The sequence below is a fragment of the Vicia villosa genome, linkage group LG2 (assembly GCF_029867415.1).
Source record: "Vicia villosa cultivar HV-30 ecotype Madison, WI linkage group LG2, Vvil1.0, whole genome shotgun sequence".
Classification (NCBI taxonomy): domain Eukaryota; kingdom Viridiplantae; phylum Streptophyta; class Magnoliopsida; order Fabales; family Fabaceae; genus Vicia; species Vicia villosa.
In genome coordinates, this window is record NC_081181.1 from 159,608,151 (window position 1) to 159,622,613 (window position 14,463).

The following is a 14,463-nucleotide window of genomic DNA, read 5'->3' on the forward strand; positions in this document are numbered from 1 at the left end:
AAGTCGTCAATCAAACCTTGTACGTAAAACTTAGCATCTTCACTAAAAGGAGGTACTTCAGTGATTTCACTAATCTCTGAAAGCTTCATCAGCCATTTTATCTAAACAAACATAAGTTATAAGATTCTTTTAACCAAAAAAATAGAAAACAAAAATGGATCTACCTCAACAATGACTCTATAGTAACTGAGTCCATATTCACTCATGATAGGAGCTAAGTCTTTAACTTTTTCTTTATAACGACCGTCCAAATATTACTTTTGCCACCCAACAATTAAGTCAGTTACTCCATGCTCCTACCAAATGGGTTTATAATCATCCAACTTCCACCAAAGCCAATTTCTCAATAAAGCCAAATTGAAGTTGTCACAATGTTTCACACCTAGGCTACCTTCCTCTTTACTTCTGCAAATCTTTGTCCAGCTTAACCAACAAATTTTCTTCTTGCCAAACACCCCTCCCCACAAAAATTCTCTTTGCAACTTGATAATTTCTTTTAAAACAACTTTGGGTACCTTATAAAATGAAAAAGAATAGATGGGGATACTAGTGAGAACTGAATTCAGCATCACAATCCTACCTCCCAAGGACAAAAAACCTCCTTTCCAAGATGCAAGTCTTTTCTTTAGTTTATCCACTATTGGAGCCAAGCATCCTTTCACAAGATAAGAAAGAGGCAGCGGCAACCAAAAAATCATTTCTAAGATTAACTCCATAGATCTTAGTTTTGGATAAATTTACACATAAACCTGAAACCAGCTCAAAACCTTTAAAGATACCCTTAATGTTCCAAAGATTTTCCAGCGAACCATTACAAAGCAATATGGTATCATCAGCAAACTGAATATCATCATTAACCTTAAACCCTTGAAACTCTCCCATACTAAAAGCTTTATTAATCATCCTTGGAAGACCTTCAACAAGAATGAACAGGAAAGGGGAGAGAGTATCCCCTTGCCTCATTCCTTTTCTAACATGGAAATCAGAAATGGGGCACCCATTGACCAAAACAGACATAGTACTGGTGAAGATCATGGCTTCCATCCACTGCATCCACTTAGGCTCGAAATTCATCTTTTTCAGAATAAATCTAAGGTAATCCCATGATATGCAATCATAAGCTTTTTTGAAGTCCACCTTGATCACCAAACACTCTTTCTTGAATCTATTGGCATAATCAAGAACTTCATTCACAACAAGAACTCCATCTTGAATATGTCCTGAGCGAGGAAAGCTCATTGACTAGGAGAAACCAAAGTGTTCACCACCTTCTTAATTCTAGAAGCCAGCAATTTTGCAAGAATCTTGTATAGACTTCCAACCAAGCAAATAGGCATGTATTCATCAATGTACTGGAGATTGTCAGATTTTGGGATCAAGACTAAGAAGGCAACTGCAATACCTTTGGGAAGTCTGGCGTTGGAATGAAATTTGTTGACAAAGGCTAGATGTCCATTCTAAGGATTTCCCAGCACTCTTTGAAAAATTTGAGAGTAAACTCGTCTGGACTCGGACTCTTCTCCTTAGCGCAAGCCCAAATCGCCTCCTTAACATCGACTTCACTAAAAGCCCCTTCAAGAGATAACCGAGCTTCACTAGATAAACTTTGGAAAGTTATGCCATCCAGTAAAGGTCTCCTGCCATTCGGTTCCAAGAAAAGATCTTCAAAATAGCCTTTAACCACTTTTCTAATATCCTCTACTTTATCAATTCTCCCTACATTAGAAAGGAAACCAGCAATTCTGTTCCTACGAAATCTATGCTTCAGAACTCTATGAAAAAATCTCGAATTAGAGTCTCCTTCTTTGATCCATTGTTGCCTTGATTTTTGACGAATTATGCTTTCTCTAAAAGACAAAGACTGCCAAAGCCTAGATGAAGCAGCCTCCCTGTCAACCGCCAAGAGTTCATCATCATCCACATCAATTCCTTTTTTGGGATCTTCAATATCAATCTCCACCACTTTTCAATTCCTTAAATGCAGCCTTCAAACATGCTCAATTTCACCAACGCAGCGCTACTTATATTGAAATGGATCAATCAACAACTTCTAGTCATCTAACACACTTGGACAAAGTGGTCAAGAGTGGACCAACCATAAAATTAAAAGTGTCGTTACATTGAAATGGTCTGAAGAAAAACGCATATTATAAAACACGTGAAACATGCAGCGATAGATAAGTTCAATATCCCCATTACAAGACTAATTTCAAGCATTGTGTTGGTATTTGGGGTCTACAGCAAACAACTTCATTAATAGATACATCTCATTGTTCCATCCAATACAGTTTGGATATGTTGTATAAAAAACCAGCACCCCACCCATTTCCCTCACATCTATTGCTTCTGCTCATTCCTGAGACAGCAAAGGAGAAATGAAATATTGATGAAATTCAATAGCGATGAAAATGATGATGAATGAGAAAGGGACTTACAGAGCTTGAATCCATTAAAGAAGGACATCATCAGAAGGAATGCCAACAAGATTGGCTCAATCGTTGAGAAGAGCCAGTGACTTGAACACAATTGTACTGCGATGTAGAACTCATAGACCCTTGGTTTAACCAACATAAGTCATAGTAGCATAGTACTGCTGTATTGAATTTGTATGGAATGTAAGTAGCAGCTGAAAAACATAGTGCATAACAATGATGACTTTATGAAGGAAAAGTTTCCTTAAAAAATCACTAATGTTGCTTGCAGTTATATATATCAATAATAGATGTTCCCTCCATAAAAAATTTATTCACCGAAAAATGAACGACTTTGTAGCAGTTGAAGTGTTAACTTTTAATTCTAATGGAAAAAACTACAGTAAATCACTAATGAATTTGAACACTCCCCGTGCTAAAAGCCAATGCATATAAGTGATTCAAGAGTTCAGAATCAAAAAGACATAGCATACAATATCTATGAAAATCCAAATAAATTGTTTCAACCAATCCTTTTAGCATATTAGTGCACAACAAGATTTTAAAAACACTGACCAAGAAATAAAATTCTGACATAAAGAACCGATGATGCATAATACAAGTTAGCACTCAACAACACAAAGCCATCCACGCCTATAACAGTCATCAAGAAGCAAAACATTCAGGCCGAATCAAAGTAAGGGATACATCACACAACCATCCACACATAACATAAAATCAATTTACACCATTATCCCTTATCGATTTCATTCTACCAGACAATAAAATCCAATTTGTTGTGACAAAGAAACACTATTAATCGGCATCAACATTTCATGTTTGCATAGACAAGTCTATAAATTAGACTTTAAATCTTATTCGCCAATGTTATAGTATACAAACTAATAAAAAAGTGTATGCACATGCTTCCTACCTTCTTAAAGGTTCCAAATCATATCAGTCATTATAGTCATTGACTATACCTACCCTCCCTCCTCACCAAATTATTCTCACTTACAACAACCTAAGACTCAAAATTGAGTAACAGTCATCCGACAATACTTCACCGATCTTTCACATTACAATCTAACAAAAAACACTTAAAAGACTTCACAAACCACCAATTTCAAAACCATATCAATTTTTGTAATCTAACAGCTTATGTTATACTTCATCTTACATAAACACCAAAAAACTGTTAATGGCTTACCTAAAAAATAAAATTTAATAGGTACATTAAATGTTCATACACCAAAACACACCTATAACCAAGCAAAAAATCAAACATTTTCAAGTTTCAAGCAATCAACTAACAATCAAAATACATCATAGTTATAGATTTCGCCAGTATTCATAGAATCAACAACCGGACTACACCATACAATAAATTAAATAAAAAGTAGAACTTTGATTACATGGACTGGTTTCTCTCTCTTTACACTAAGAATTAAGTATATGATATTACTCCCGAAATTTTTTTTCAAGAAAAACCAATACACATTCTTCCAAAAGAAAACCACGACATAACTGTCATCATCAACCAAATAAAAGTCTACATGTTGCAGAGCTTCTTGTGCATGAAGATAACTTCATAAACATTGGGTTCTTTTCAAGGCAGGTACTCTTGACTCTCACGGTCTCTAGTACTTTTGAATGTTGCATAATATATTTTACAAATTCGAACTCACAGCTGTTGATGTCTTCTGAGTCTGTGGAACATTGAATGCTAAGTGTTTTAAGCTGTGAGGAAAGACATTCTGGAGCAATGATGGAATCGACTGGAACCTTCAAACATTCAGAACAAATATACGTTGCACCCAAACTATTCATAAATATCAACCGAATTTTAAAATGTTGAAGATTGGGAAAATGTGGGAGTATTTCTATCAACGACCTGCACTCTCTCTTCAGTAAGTTATGATAAAACGTAAGTTCCATGTGAGTCAAATTGTGAAACATGGGAAGTGGTTTCCAAGTCATCTCCCATATCTGCGTGAGTTGCACACAATAGAACATTAAACATGTATACTTTATATTCAATATCAATGCAAACAGTGTAATATTGAGGAGCAAAATATTCATACCTGTTCTATATGCAAAATTCTCGCCTTACAAATCAAAGTCATCGGAATATCCTTATTCCAACAAATCCTTACTTTAACCAAATTAGGTAAAGCATTCAAGTTTTCCATAAGATCAATTGATTTCGGGGTGATACGTGATTTTGCATTCAAATCTTCTAGAATAGGGCATCCATATAGAAACTTGACAAAATAATTAGGAGATTTGAAATCAACACTCTTCAAATGAAGAGTTTTAAGACAAGGAAAATCCACTCGACCAAAATCCCACATTTTTACATTTTCCAATTTAAGAACTCGAAGCGTCTTACAATCGAGAATGCCGAGTGGTAATTTGATACAATGCGGTTTATTAGACATGTTGAAGTCAAGATTCTTGACTCCTCGTTGCATCACAAACTTAAAAATTCTATTGAATTCCCTCTGCTTGAAGTGAGAAGAGCGGCCTAATGTCAAGGTAAACGATTGGATTGACGTCTTTTTGTCTCGTAAAGAGAACATGATTGAGTAAACGAACTCGCGAAATGTGTGAAAGTCGTTGAATGATTGGTAATCGAAATTAAGAGTAAGGACGGAGAGCCATAGGGGTTTCCATCTCTTTGAGAGAACCGTTGTGGTTGCGGCGAATTTGGTTGGAAGGAAAGAGAGAATGTGGCAGAGAATTGAGTCCGGCAAGTCGCTGATTCTATCGAGGGTTGGAATTGAACGGCCAGAAGACATGATCGCTAATGGTGAATGGAGCAAGAAAGCAAGAGGAGAGGATTATTATAGCTGCAAGAATATATAGTGTAAGATCACGAAATCTAATTAGGGTTTTTGGGCTGTAACTTATTTCGTTAGCCGGTGGCGTTGGAATTGATCTACGCGGCGGGACGAACTCGCTTTTTATATAAGGGAAGCAGCAGGAGTACTGGTTTACCAAAAGAACGAGGGAAATTGTTGTTTTTTTTTTTTGTATTTTTTAATTATAATTTTTATTTATTTGTGACATGCTAATTAATAATTTTTTTCATATAACATATTTTCTCTGTCTCAAAATAAGTATTTTTGTTTTAAAAATTGTTTATAAATGGCAAAATATTTTTTTGTCATATTGGTCGCAAAGATGACAAAAAGACTAAAATGAGACCTTTTGAAGAGTTAAGAGGTCAATATGACATTTTTTAAAATTAAGAGACCAAAATAAACTCGGAGTTTAACATAACAGACCAAAAATGATATTTTGTCTTTATAATAATAGTTTTTTTTGTTTTTCCAATGCAACAATGGTTAACTTTTTACAAACATTACCTCTTATCTACATTATTGACTTCATCGTTACTTTTTTTTAATCTGTATGTAAGAACCTTAAACAAAAAAACAATTGTAGATATAACAAGGAGGATATTAAGAGTGTCGACTCTGCTGAAAATTCGGAAAGTTCGAAAGATATAACAATTGTAGATATGGTTAAGAATCATGGACGTGATAATAAAAGAATGGCATCAGATAGATATGAAATCAAAGTGCTTCTACAAAAAATTACTGCCCATCTAGGTATAAAGTAGGTAATGCTGGTTTCTGATATGCTTTGTTTTTTTTAATTTGAATTTTGAACTTGAATTTACAAATTCAATACAAAAGGCTAAAACCCCTTGTAGCACTCTTAAACTGTCACATAGCTACCCAATGTATATCTGATTTGGATTTGGAAAAAGTCTGTTCAACACTTGTTATTAGCATCCCTTGTTATTTTATGGTTTTTTTACTAGCATTCCCATCACTTCTGTCGTACCGACCGCTATTCTCCCTTGATCAAATGAGTAGAAATTTGTACAATTAAGCAAACTTTAAGCATAGTACATGTCAACAGCTATGCTGCCTTGTGTAGTCATAGACTCACAGCCGGTTAACTGAGTAATCAAGAGTTTTGTTAACAGTTACTAATGAGATAGATATTTCTCAAAATTCTTGTTTATTGAAACATCCTCCCTCCGTTTTTTATTATATGTTGTTTTGAAAAAAATATTTGTATTTAATATAAGTTGTTTTTGTAATTTAATGTAGAATTAATTTTTTTTTCTTTTCTAAAATGCCCCAAAACTCTCTCTTTTTCTACCATTTTCATATTTCAATTAACAGTGTATTCCAATGCATTTAACGTGGTATTCCAATACATTAGTCCATTAAAATTGTGAAATTTTCAAAAGACGAGAAAGATGAAACTCGAGGAAACAGTGCAAAAAAGAATGGAGGAAGTTACGCAAGGTTTATCTTTCAAAATTTTATTAAAATTAAAAAAAAAAATTGTCTTTCTATCATGTTATAAGTATCTTGGAATTGAAATGATTATTTTGATTTAAAGATATTTTTCCAATAAGTTAAAATCTTTATTTACTATAGTTACATTTTTTTTTTAGCATTTTTACTTATAAAGCAATTTTATAGAGAATGGACGTGAGCAATTTTATAAGGAATGAACATAACAATTTATTTTTTTGTTTAAGAACACTCAATTAACAATTAGAAAAAAATAGAAAATCTATATGCAATTAGAAAAAATAAAAACTCAAACAAAAATCGCAAAATAACTATAACAAAAATCACACTATAAGTAAGACATATAAACCAATTAAATTTTAGAGATTTTTTTTATGGGTCATGAATTAACAAATGGGTCACGAAGAAACAAACAAATAAGCATAAAAGCGTGAAAATATTGTTACCTACCAATGGGGTCATGAGTATCTTCTTCCAAACACACCTAAGATATTTGCATATTTGGAATGTTGTTAAGATCAATATTATCTACAATATTGAGATTTAAATCGGGTAGATTAGGCATTATATTTGCATTTTGTTGTTGAACATATTCTTCATAGTGGTGAAATACGTTGAAATATTTAGAGGGAAATTTGAAGAAAAAAAATGGAATGAAAAGTCCTAGGAAATTGGTTTAAATAGTTAATAAAATATTGGAGGGAAAAAATTAAGCGTATCCTAATTTTTTTAAGGGAGGGAAAAATGGTGGATTTTAGTTTCAGAGGAGAAAAATAACCGATGATGAGTAAAAAAATAATATAGTGACTTTATTCAATTGAAAGAAAATAATAATATGAATTTAATTTTTTATATTTTAAAATAAGAAGTTTTTTATTAATGGTGATAAATTAAAAAGAAAAGTATATTATTGGTCGATTAAGTAACTGTCATTTAAATATTTCATTATCAATGATTAATTTAGTATAAAAAAATTAGCAAAATTTTTAGTATAAAAAAATTGTAAAATAACTATAACAAAAATCACACTATAAGTAAGACATATAAACCAATTAAATTTTAGAGATTTTTTTTATGGGTCATGAATTAACAAATGAGTCATGAAGAAACAAACAAATAAGCATAAAAGCGTGAAAATATTGTTACCTACCAATGGGGTCATGAGTATCTTTTTCCAAACACACCTGGGATATTTGCATATTTGGAATGTTGTTAAGATCAATATTATCTACAATATTGAGATTTAAATCGGGTAGATTAGGCACTATATTTGCATTTTGTTGTTGAACATATTCTTCATCTTTCATTGGAATAATATTGAGATCAGAGTGATTTAAAGCCATTTTAATATTATAATATGTGGTGGAGTTAGTCTAAATTTATAGGAAAAAGATTAACCAAAAAAAATTAGAAGAAAATATGTGGTGAAGTACGTTGAAATATTTAGAGGGAAATTTGAAGAAAAAAAATGGAAAAATAGTTAATAAAATATTGGAGGGAAAAAATTAAGCGTATCCTAATTTATTTTTTTTTGAGGGAGGGAAAAATGGTGGATTTTAGTTTCAGAGGAGAAAAATAACCGATGATGAGTAAAAAAAATAGTATAATGACTTTATTTAATTGAAAGAAAATAATAATATGAATTTAATTTTTTATATTTTAAAATAAGAAGTTTTTTATTAATGGTGATAAATTAAAAAAAAAAAGTATATTTTTGGTCGATTAAGTAACTGTCATTTAAATATTTCATTATCAATGATTAATTTAGTATAAAAAAATTAGCAAAATTTTTAGTATAAAAAAATTAGCAAAATTTTTTTCACGAAAATAATAAAGTGAATTTTATTTTTTCATTTTAAAATAAGAATTTTTTTAAAGGGCAATATTGGAACATCCTATAATATATTAACGAAATTAGCAAAACTTTAAGATTTACTTAGTACGTGTAAAAAGGCTAAAGCTACTTATAATAAAAAACGGAGGGAGTAACACTTAACATACATAGAAGCCATTGTGGCATATATATATTTAGGAGTCTCCACTCCCCATTTAGCATAAATAAAAGATGTACATTAATAGACAGTCTGTTTAACTCACAAATTAATCAGGAGCTAGCCAAAACAAACTTAACTCACAAATTAATCGTAGCTAGCTAAAACAAACCAAATTCATAGATATGGCCATGTACCTGTATACACATACAACAACAAAAATTTCACCAGCATGTCCACACACACATAAACTTAGCATGTACACTCACCCCATAACGACTTTCCAAAAACCATTCCTCAATAATTCATAACAGAATTGTACCTTTGCATACGGGGACCAAGCCAATCCCAAGCTAATGCGCAAATCGATTGGCACGGATCGGTTTCCTTTGCATACGGGGACCAAGCCAATCCCGAGCTATTGCGCAAATCGATTGGCACAAATCGGTTTCGTATCAAACACCAAAAGTATAAAAGAATCCAACATCACTAACAACTCATATTTCCTAGCTGCTTTACCAACATCCAGTTAACCATTTTCTAATTAACCAATTCAACTTAACAAACAATAAAAACTAAACATTCATATCAAACAATAAAAAGTTAACCATTTTCTAATTAACCAATTCAAGTTAACAAACAATAAAAAACTAAATATTCATATAAAACAATATAAAATTAAACATTCATATCAGGTTAATTGTCACTGTCATCAACAGAAAGTTCCAAACCAATAGCCTCATCAATATGAAACAGACCTGCACACTCCATTTCACTTTAGCATAAATAAATAGAAATGTATTACCTCTTCAAGTTCTTACTATTCTCAAATTCATCTATGATGTTTTTGCATAAATAAATAGAATAATATAATGATGCATCGGAAACCAATTTGAATTACACATGTAAATATTGTTTAATTAATTTATATTAATACTTTATACTTTTGTTGGATATGTATCTATCACTTCAATAAAAGAATCTCCAACCTTACTTTGAACAAACTACAACACAGTTCGAACATGAGAATTTGCAACCATCAATGGATGCATAGTTAGTTAGAATAAGATAACCATATAAAATAACTCAAATTCAAACTCATAATATTAAAATTACTAAGGCATAGATGAAGTACTAAACACACTAACCTCCACTTAAACATACTAGAGGTTCAGATTTAGCTGTTTAGAGTTTCGGTTCAACACCGACCCTTGCTCCAACCCAGCCTAAATCTCGACATTCTCACCTCTCAGCATAAAATTTAGCTTCGCCGCTGTCTAAGCCGGAGCGAACCTACTCCACTGCATAATGTTAAGAAAAAGAAACATAAGAAAAGAGCAGAACATGTGTATAATCATTTGATGGTTTCAAGAAAACACAACACCGAAGCGAACCTACTCCGCTATATGTAGTTTACTCCGCTATATGTGGTTTTGTTCATATGGTCTAGTGATTTTGTCTAGTATCCAACAGCTGCAACACTATAGTTTAGTGATTTTGCTGAGCCGGTACTTTTCAACATTCAATATGATGAGGTTGAAGTATTCAAGCTTCCGATTTTGTGGATAGTACAAACTCTTTGTTGGATACCTTGGTCCCTCAATCCACAACCACCTCCAGTGCCGACACATGCATAATGGATAATATATTCATTCTCTAGTTCTCGGCTATCACGTTTCTGTAATGAGCAATAATATGGGAAAGATGGATTCACCCTCTCACAAAGCTTGTCCACCTCTGATCTGACAGCGATAAAATGCGGTAAAATGCGGAAAGGTAAAGAACACAACGATATATACTGGTTCCCCTCACAATCCGAGAGTACTCCAGTCCCCTTTCAAACACGAAAGAGATTTCACTATAGTTAGAATGATTGTACAAGCCTATGCTTACTATCTAACCTATAGGGTGATCAAAGGTTCTTAACACCTTTAAGATCAAGCAACACTAATGTGAATAAAGAACAATCCTCTTCAAACACAACACTTACTTCCAACAATCCTAGATAGTAAGGATAACTAATCTTTTTGAATTTATACAAGAGTTTATGATGAAAGATAGAGAGCACTATCAATCTTGGATTGATCTTCTTCTTCAAGTAAAATAATTCTCAATAAGTATATAAGTGTTCACAAATGAATGTATAAAACTTGTAAAGATTTCTCAATGAAAATGTGTATGATAAGTTTCACAAAAATTCTGGTTTATATGAACACTTGAAGATTTTGAAAGATGGAGAAATTTAATGCTTATGAATTGTTAATGAAGAAGGTGAATAATGAATATGAAAGGTGTAGAATATATAGTGTGTTAAACACCCTTTTGAAAGGTTATTTTTCCATGAAACAATGCAATGGTTATGTTCAAAGAATACATTTTTGTTTGGGAGAAAATATGCAAGAAAAAACACACTGGTTCAGTAGGAACCGGTTCCTGCCTGGGACAACCCGGTTCCTGCTGAACGTTACAGCAGAATATTTGATTTTTTTTACATGGGAACCGGTTCCCAGATAGGGACAACCCGGTTCCTAGTAGTAAACCACAGAACTGAAGAAATGGTGCAAGCTGGAACCCGGTTCCCAGCTAGGGAGGAACCGGTTCCTGGAACCTTTACTTAGGATTTTGACATTGAAAAAAGGTTTCAAAGGTAATTAACGTATGAAACTTTGTAGTAAGTTATGAAATGCATGTGGGATATATTTGTGAACATTTATATATCAAAATGAGAATTATTTATACCTTTGACGCTTTGACTTGATTTAAATCTTCACAATTTCTTCAAGACTTGAAATCGTGTGAATTTGCTTAAGACTTGATATTCTTTTTGCACATCCTTTATGAAAGTTAATATCCACATTGTCTTCATCAAAACCAAGTATGATTGAGAAGCTTGCAATTACATTCTCCCCCTTTTTGATGATGACAACCAAGTCTTGGAATGTTTTTGAAAAGTTGTTTTGTGCTTGAAATTTGTTGAATAATGCAAGGCTCCCCCTATGTTAGTGACTCCCCCTAAATCCATGATTTCTCTTGAGTTATGGAGTCATTTTTATGCTTTTAGTTATGCCCTGCATTTTCTTTGAAACAAAACAACAACCAAACATGCATATTCTTCTCCCCCTTTGTTATTATCAAAAAGGATGGGGAAAAAGAAAAATAGATATAAAACTTAAACATAACACAAATGGAATAACATAAACATAACACACATATATTAAATGATACGAGAATTACGGAACGATACGTAGTTTTAACGATTACAACACATAACACGAATACTTAGTCTTAAACATCACAAAGCATAAATAGCACATTGTCTAGAAAACATAAACATAGAAAGAACAATAAAGAAACATAACATAGAAATGAAACAAATAATTAGTCACTTTCATTCATTTGCTCTTCATCATCTCCACTCCCATTCCCATCATCTTGGTCATCTTCCTCTTCACTTGCTTCTTCTTCTTCATAATGAGACAAGATGCGTCTTTGAGTGCGTTGAATCTCACAGATTTGCCTCCTCATAAGACTATGTTCATAGTTGTTTTCCCGTTTGTTGCTATCAATGGAGGTTTGAATGGAGCAAAGTTTGTTGAACATCATCTCCATGGTATAGCCACCTTCGAGAGGTTGAGGAACATGGGGAACGGTTGGTTCAAAATCAACTTTGTAGAAGAATCTTCCTTCTCTATCCGTTACAATTCCGGTATTCTTGAGCGCGGTTGTGGAGGATATAGCACATTCTTGTTCATCCATGGTTTTCTTAGGTTCCCTTTGGAGAAGGACACCGACATTCCTAACAATGTGAGAGATAGCCCTTGCATACGGTAAACCACCCTTAAGAGAAGCCATGAGTTGCATGTGGCGCATGATGGAAAGAGCCCAATTTACCTCAATGCCACGAGTCAAAGCAACCAAAACCATCAATTCAAATTCATTAACACGAGAATGGTTAGAGTTTTTCGGAAATAAAAATATCCAATGATAAGATGTAACATCCTATCACTAATCGATAAGCTTGAACCAAACATGTTGTATTTTGTAGCAAGTTGTTGTCGAACCGTATCACGTTGAGTTGGTCGACACATGTTAACAAAAACATCAATCTTACTATAAGGTTGCCAATCCTCTGGAATGTTACCTTGAATGAGCACTAAACCCTCATATGGAATTCCTAGCAATTTTCCAAATTCTTCAACATCTAAACATATATCTTTTCTAGATACTTCAGAAGTTAACAAAAAATCCCCCAATTCATCTGTAACAATCTTAAGATTATGATAAAACTCCCTACCCAAATCCGGATAATATTCATCTAAACTTGATTTTTATGAAATAGAAAGCATATATAACACATATAAACATCAAGACATACTATATAAATATAAATAAAGCACTTTTTGACACACAAGAATTGTTAGAAATGTGTACCTTTGATTTATGGTAATGAAGAAAATAATTAAATATCACATTCATCTAAAATTCCAAGCTCTCATCAAATTTTGTAAAACGATTCTTTTGGAAGAGGCTTGGTGAAGATATCTGCAAGTTGGTTATGAGTATCCACAAATGTGACTTCGACATCTCCTTGAAGGACATGGTCTCGGAGAAAATGATGTCGAATGTCTATGTGTTTGATTCGTGAATGCATGACCGGATTTTTAGTGATATTAATTGCACTTGTGTTGTCGCATCAAAGAGGAATGCATCCGAGATCAAGTCCGTAGTCACGAAGTTGTTGCTTAAGCCAAAGAATTTGTGCACAACAACTATCCGCTGCTATGTATTCTGCTTCGGCCGTGCTAAGAGCAACACATGCTTGCTTTTTACAAGCCCATGATACTAATGCATTTCCAAGAATGTGACAAGTACCACTTGTGCTTTTACGATCAGTTTTACAACCTGCATAATCCGCGTCAAAATAACCAATTAAATTGCAAACACTACTTTTAGGATACCATAGGCAAACGTTTGTTGTTCCTTTGAGATAGTTCATGATCCTTTTAACCGCCATAAGATGTGATTCCTTTGGATTTGCTTGAAAGCGAGCACAAAGACAAACACTGAACATTATATCAGGACGGCTTGCCGTCAAATACAATAAAGAACCAATCATACCTCGATACTTAGTGATATCAATTGTAGTACCAGATTCATCTTGATCAACATATGTACCGGAGCCCATTGGAGTATTCATTGCTTTACAGTTATCCATATCAAACTTCTTCAATAATTCTTTACAATATTTGGATTGATTGATAAAGATTCCATCCTTGAGTTGCTTAATTTGTAATCCAAGAAAGTAGTTCATCTTTCCCATCATAGACATCTTGAATTCTCCTTGCATCATCAATGAGAATTCCTCACACATTTCTTTGTTAGTCGATCCAAAAATGATATCATCAACATAGACTTGAACCAATAAAGTGTTACTTTTGATTTTCTTAATGAACAAATTTTTATCAACCTTACCCTTTTCGAAACCCTTTTCACACAAAAAATTGCTAAGTCTATCATACCATGCTCTCGGTGCTTGCTTTAAGCCATAAAGAGCCTTTCTCAACTTAAAGACATGTGAAGCATTCTTGAAGTCTTCAAATCCCGGGGGTTGTTTGACATAGACTTCTTCATTGATGTAGCCATTCAAGAATGCGCTCTTGACGTCCATTTGATAAAGCTGAAAATTTAATGAACATGCATAAGCAAGTAAGAGACGAATAG

At 33.1% G+C, this 14,463-nt stretch overlaps 1 protein-coding gene across 1 annotated transcript; it reads right to left on the minus strand.

Annotated features, from left to right (window-relative positions):
- Window positions 1–3,634: 3,634 nt before the first annotated feature.
- On the minus strand, window positions 3,635–5,333 carry LOC131647243 (putative F-box/FBD/LRR-repeat protein At5g22670). Its single transcript, XM_058917152.1, has 2 exons — window positions 4,496–5,333; window positions 3,635–4,400 (listed from the first exon to the last, which is right to left on the minus strand). Exons 1-2 carry the CDS (start codon window positions 5,210–5,212, stop codon window positions 3,948–3,950), a joined length of 1,170 nt encoding a protein of 389 aa, XP_058773135.1. The 5' UTR covers window positions 5,213–5,333; the 3' UTR covers window positions 3,635–3,947.
- Between the last annotated feature and the right edge of the window lie 9,130 nt (window positions 5,334–14,463).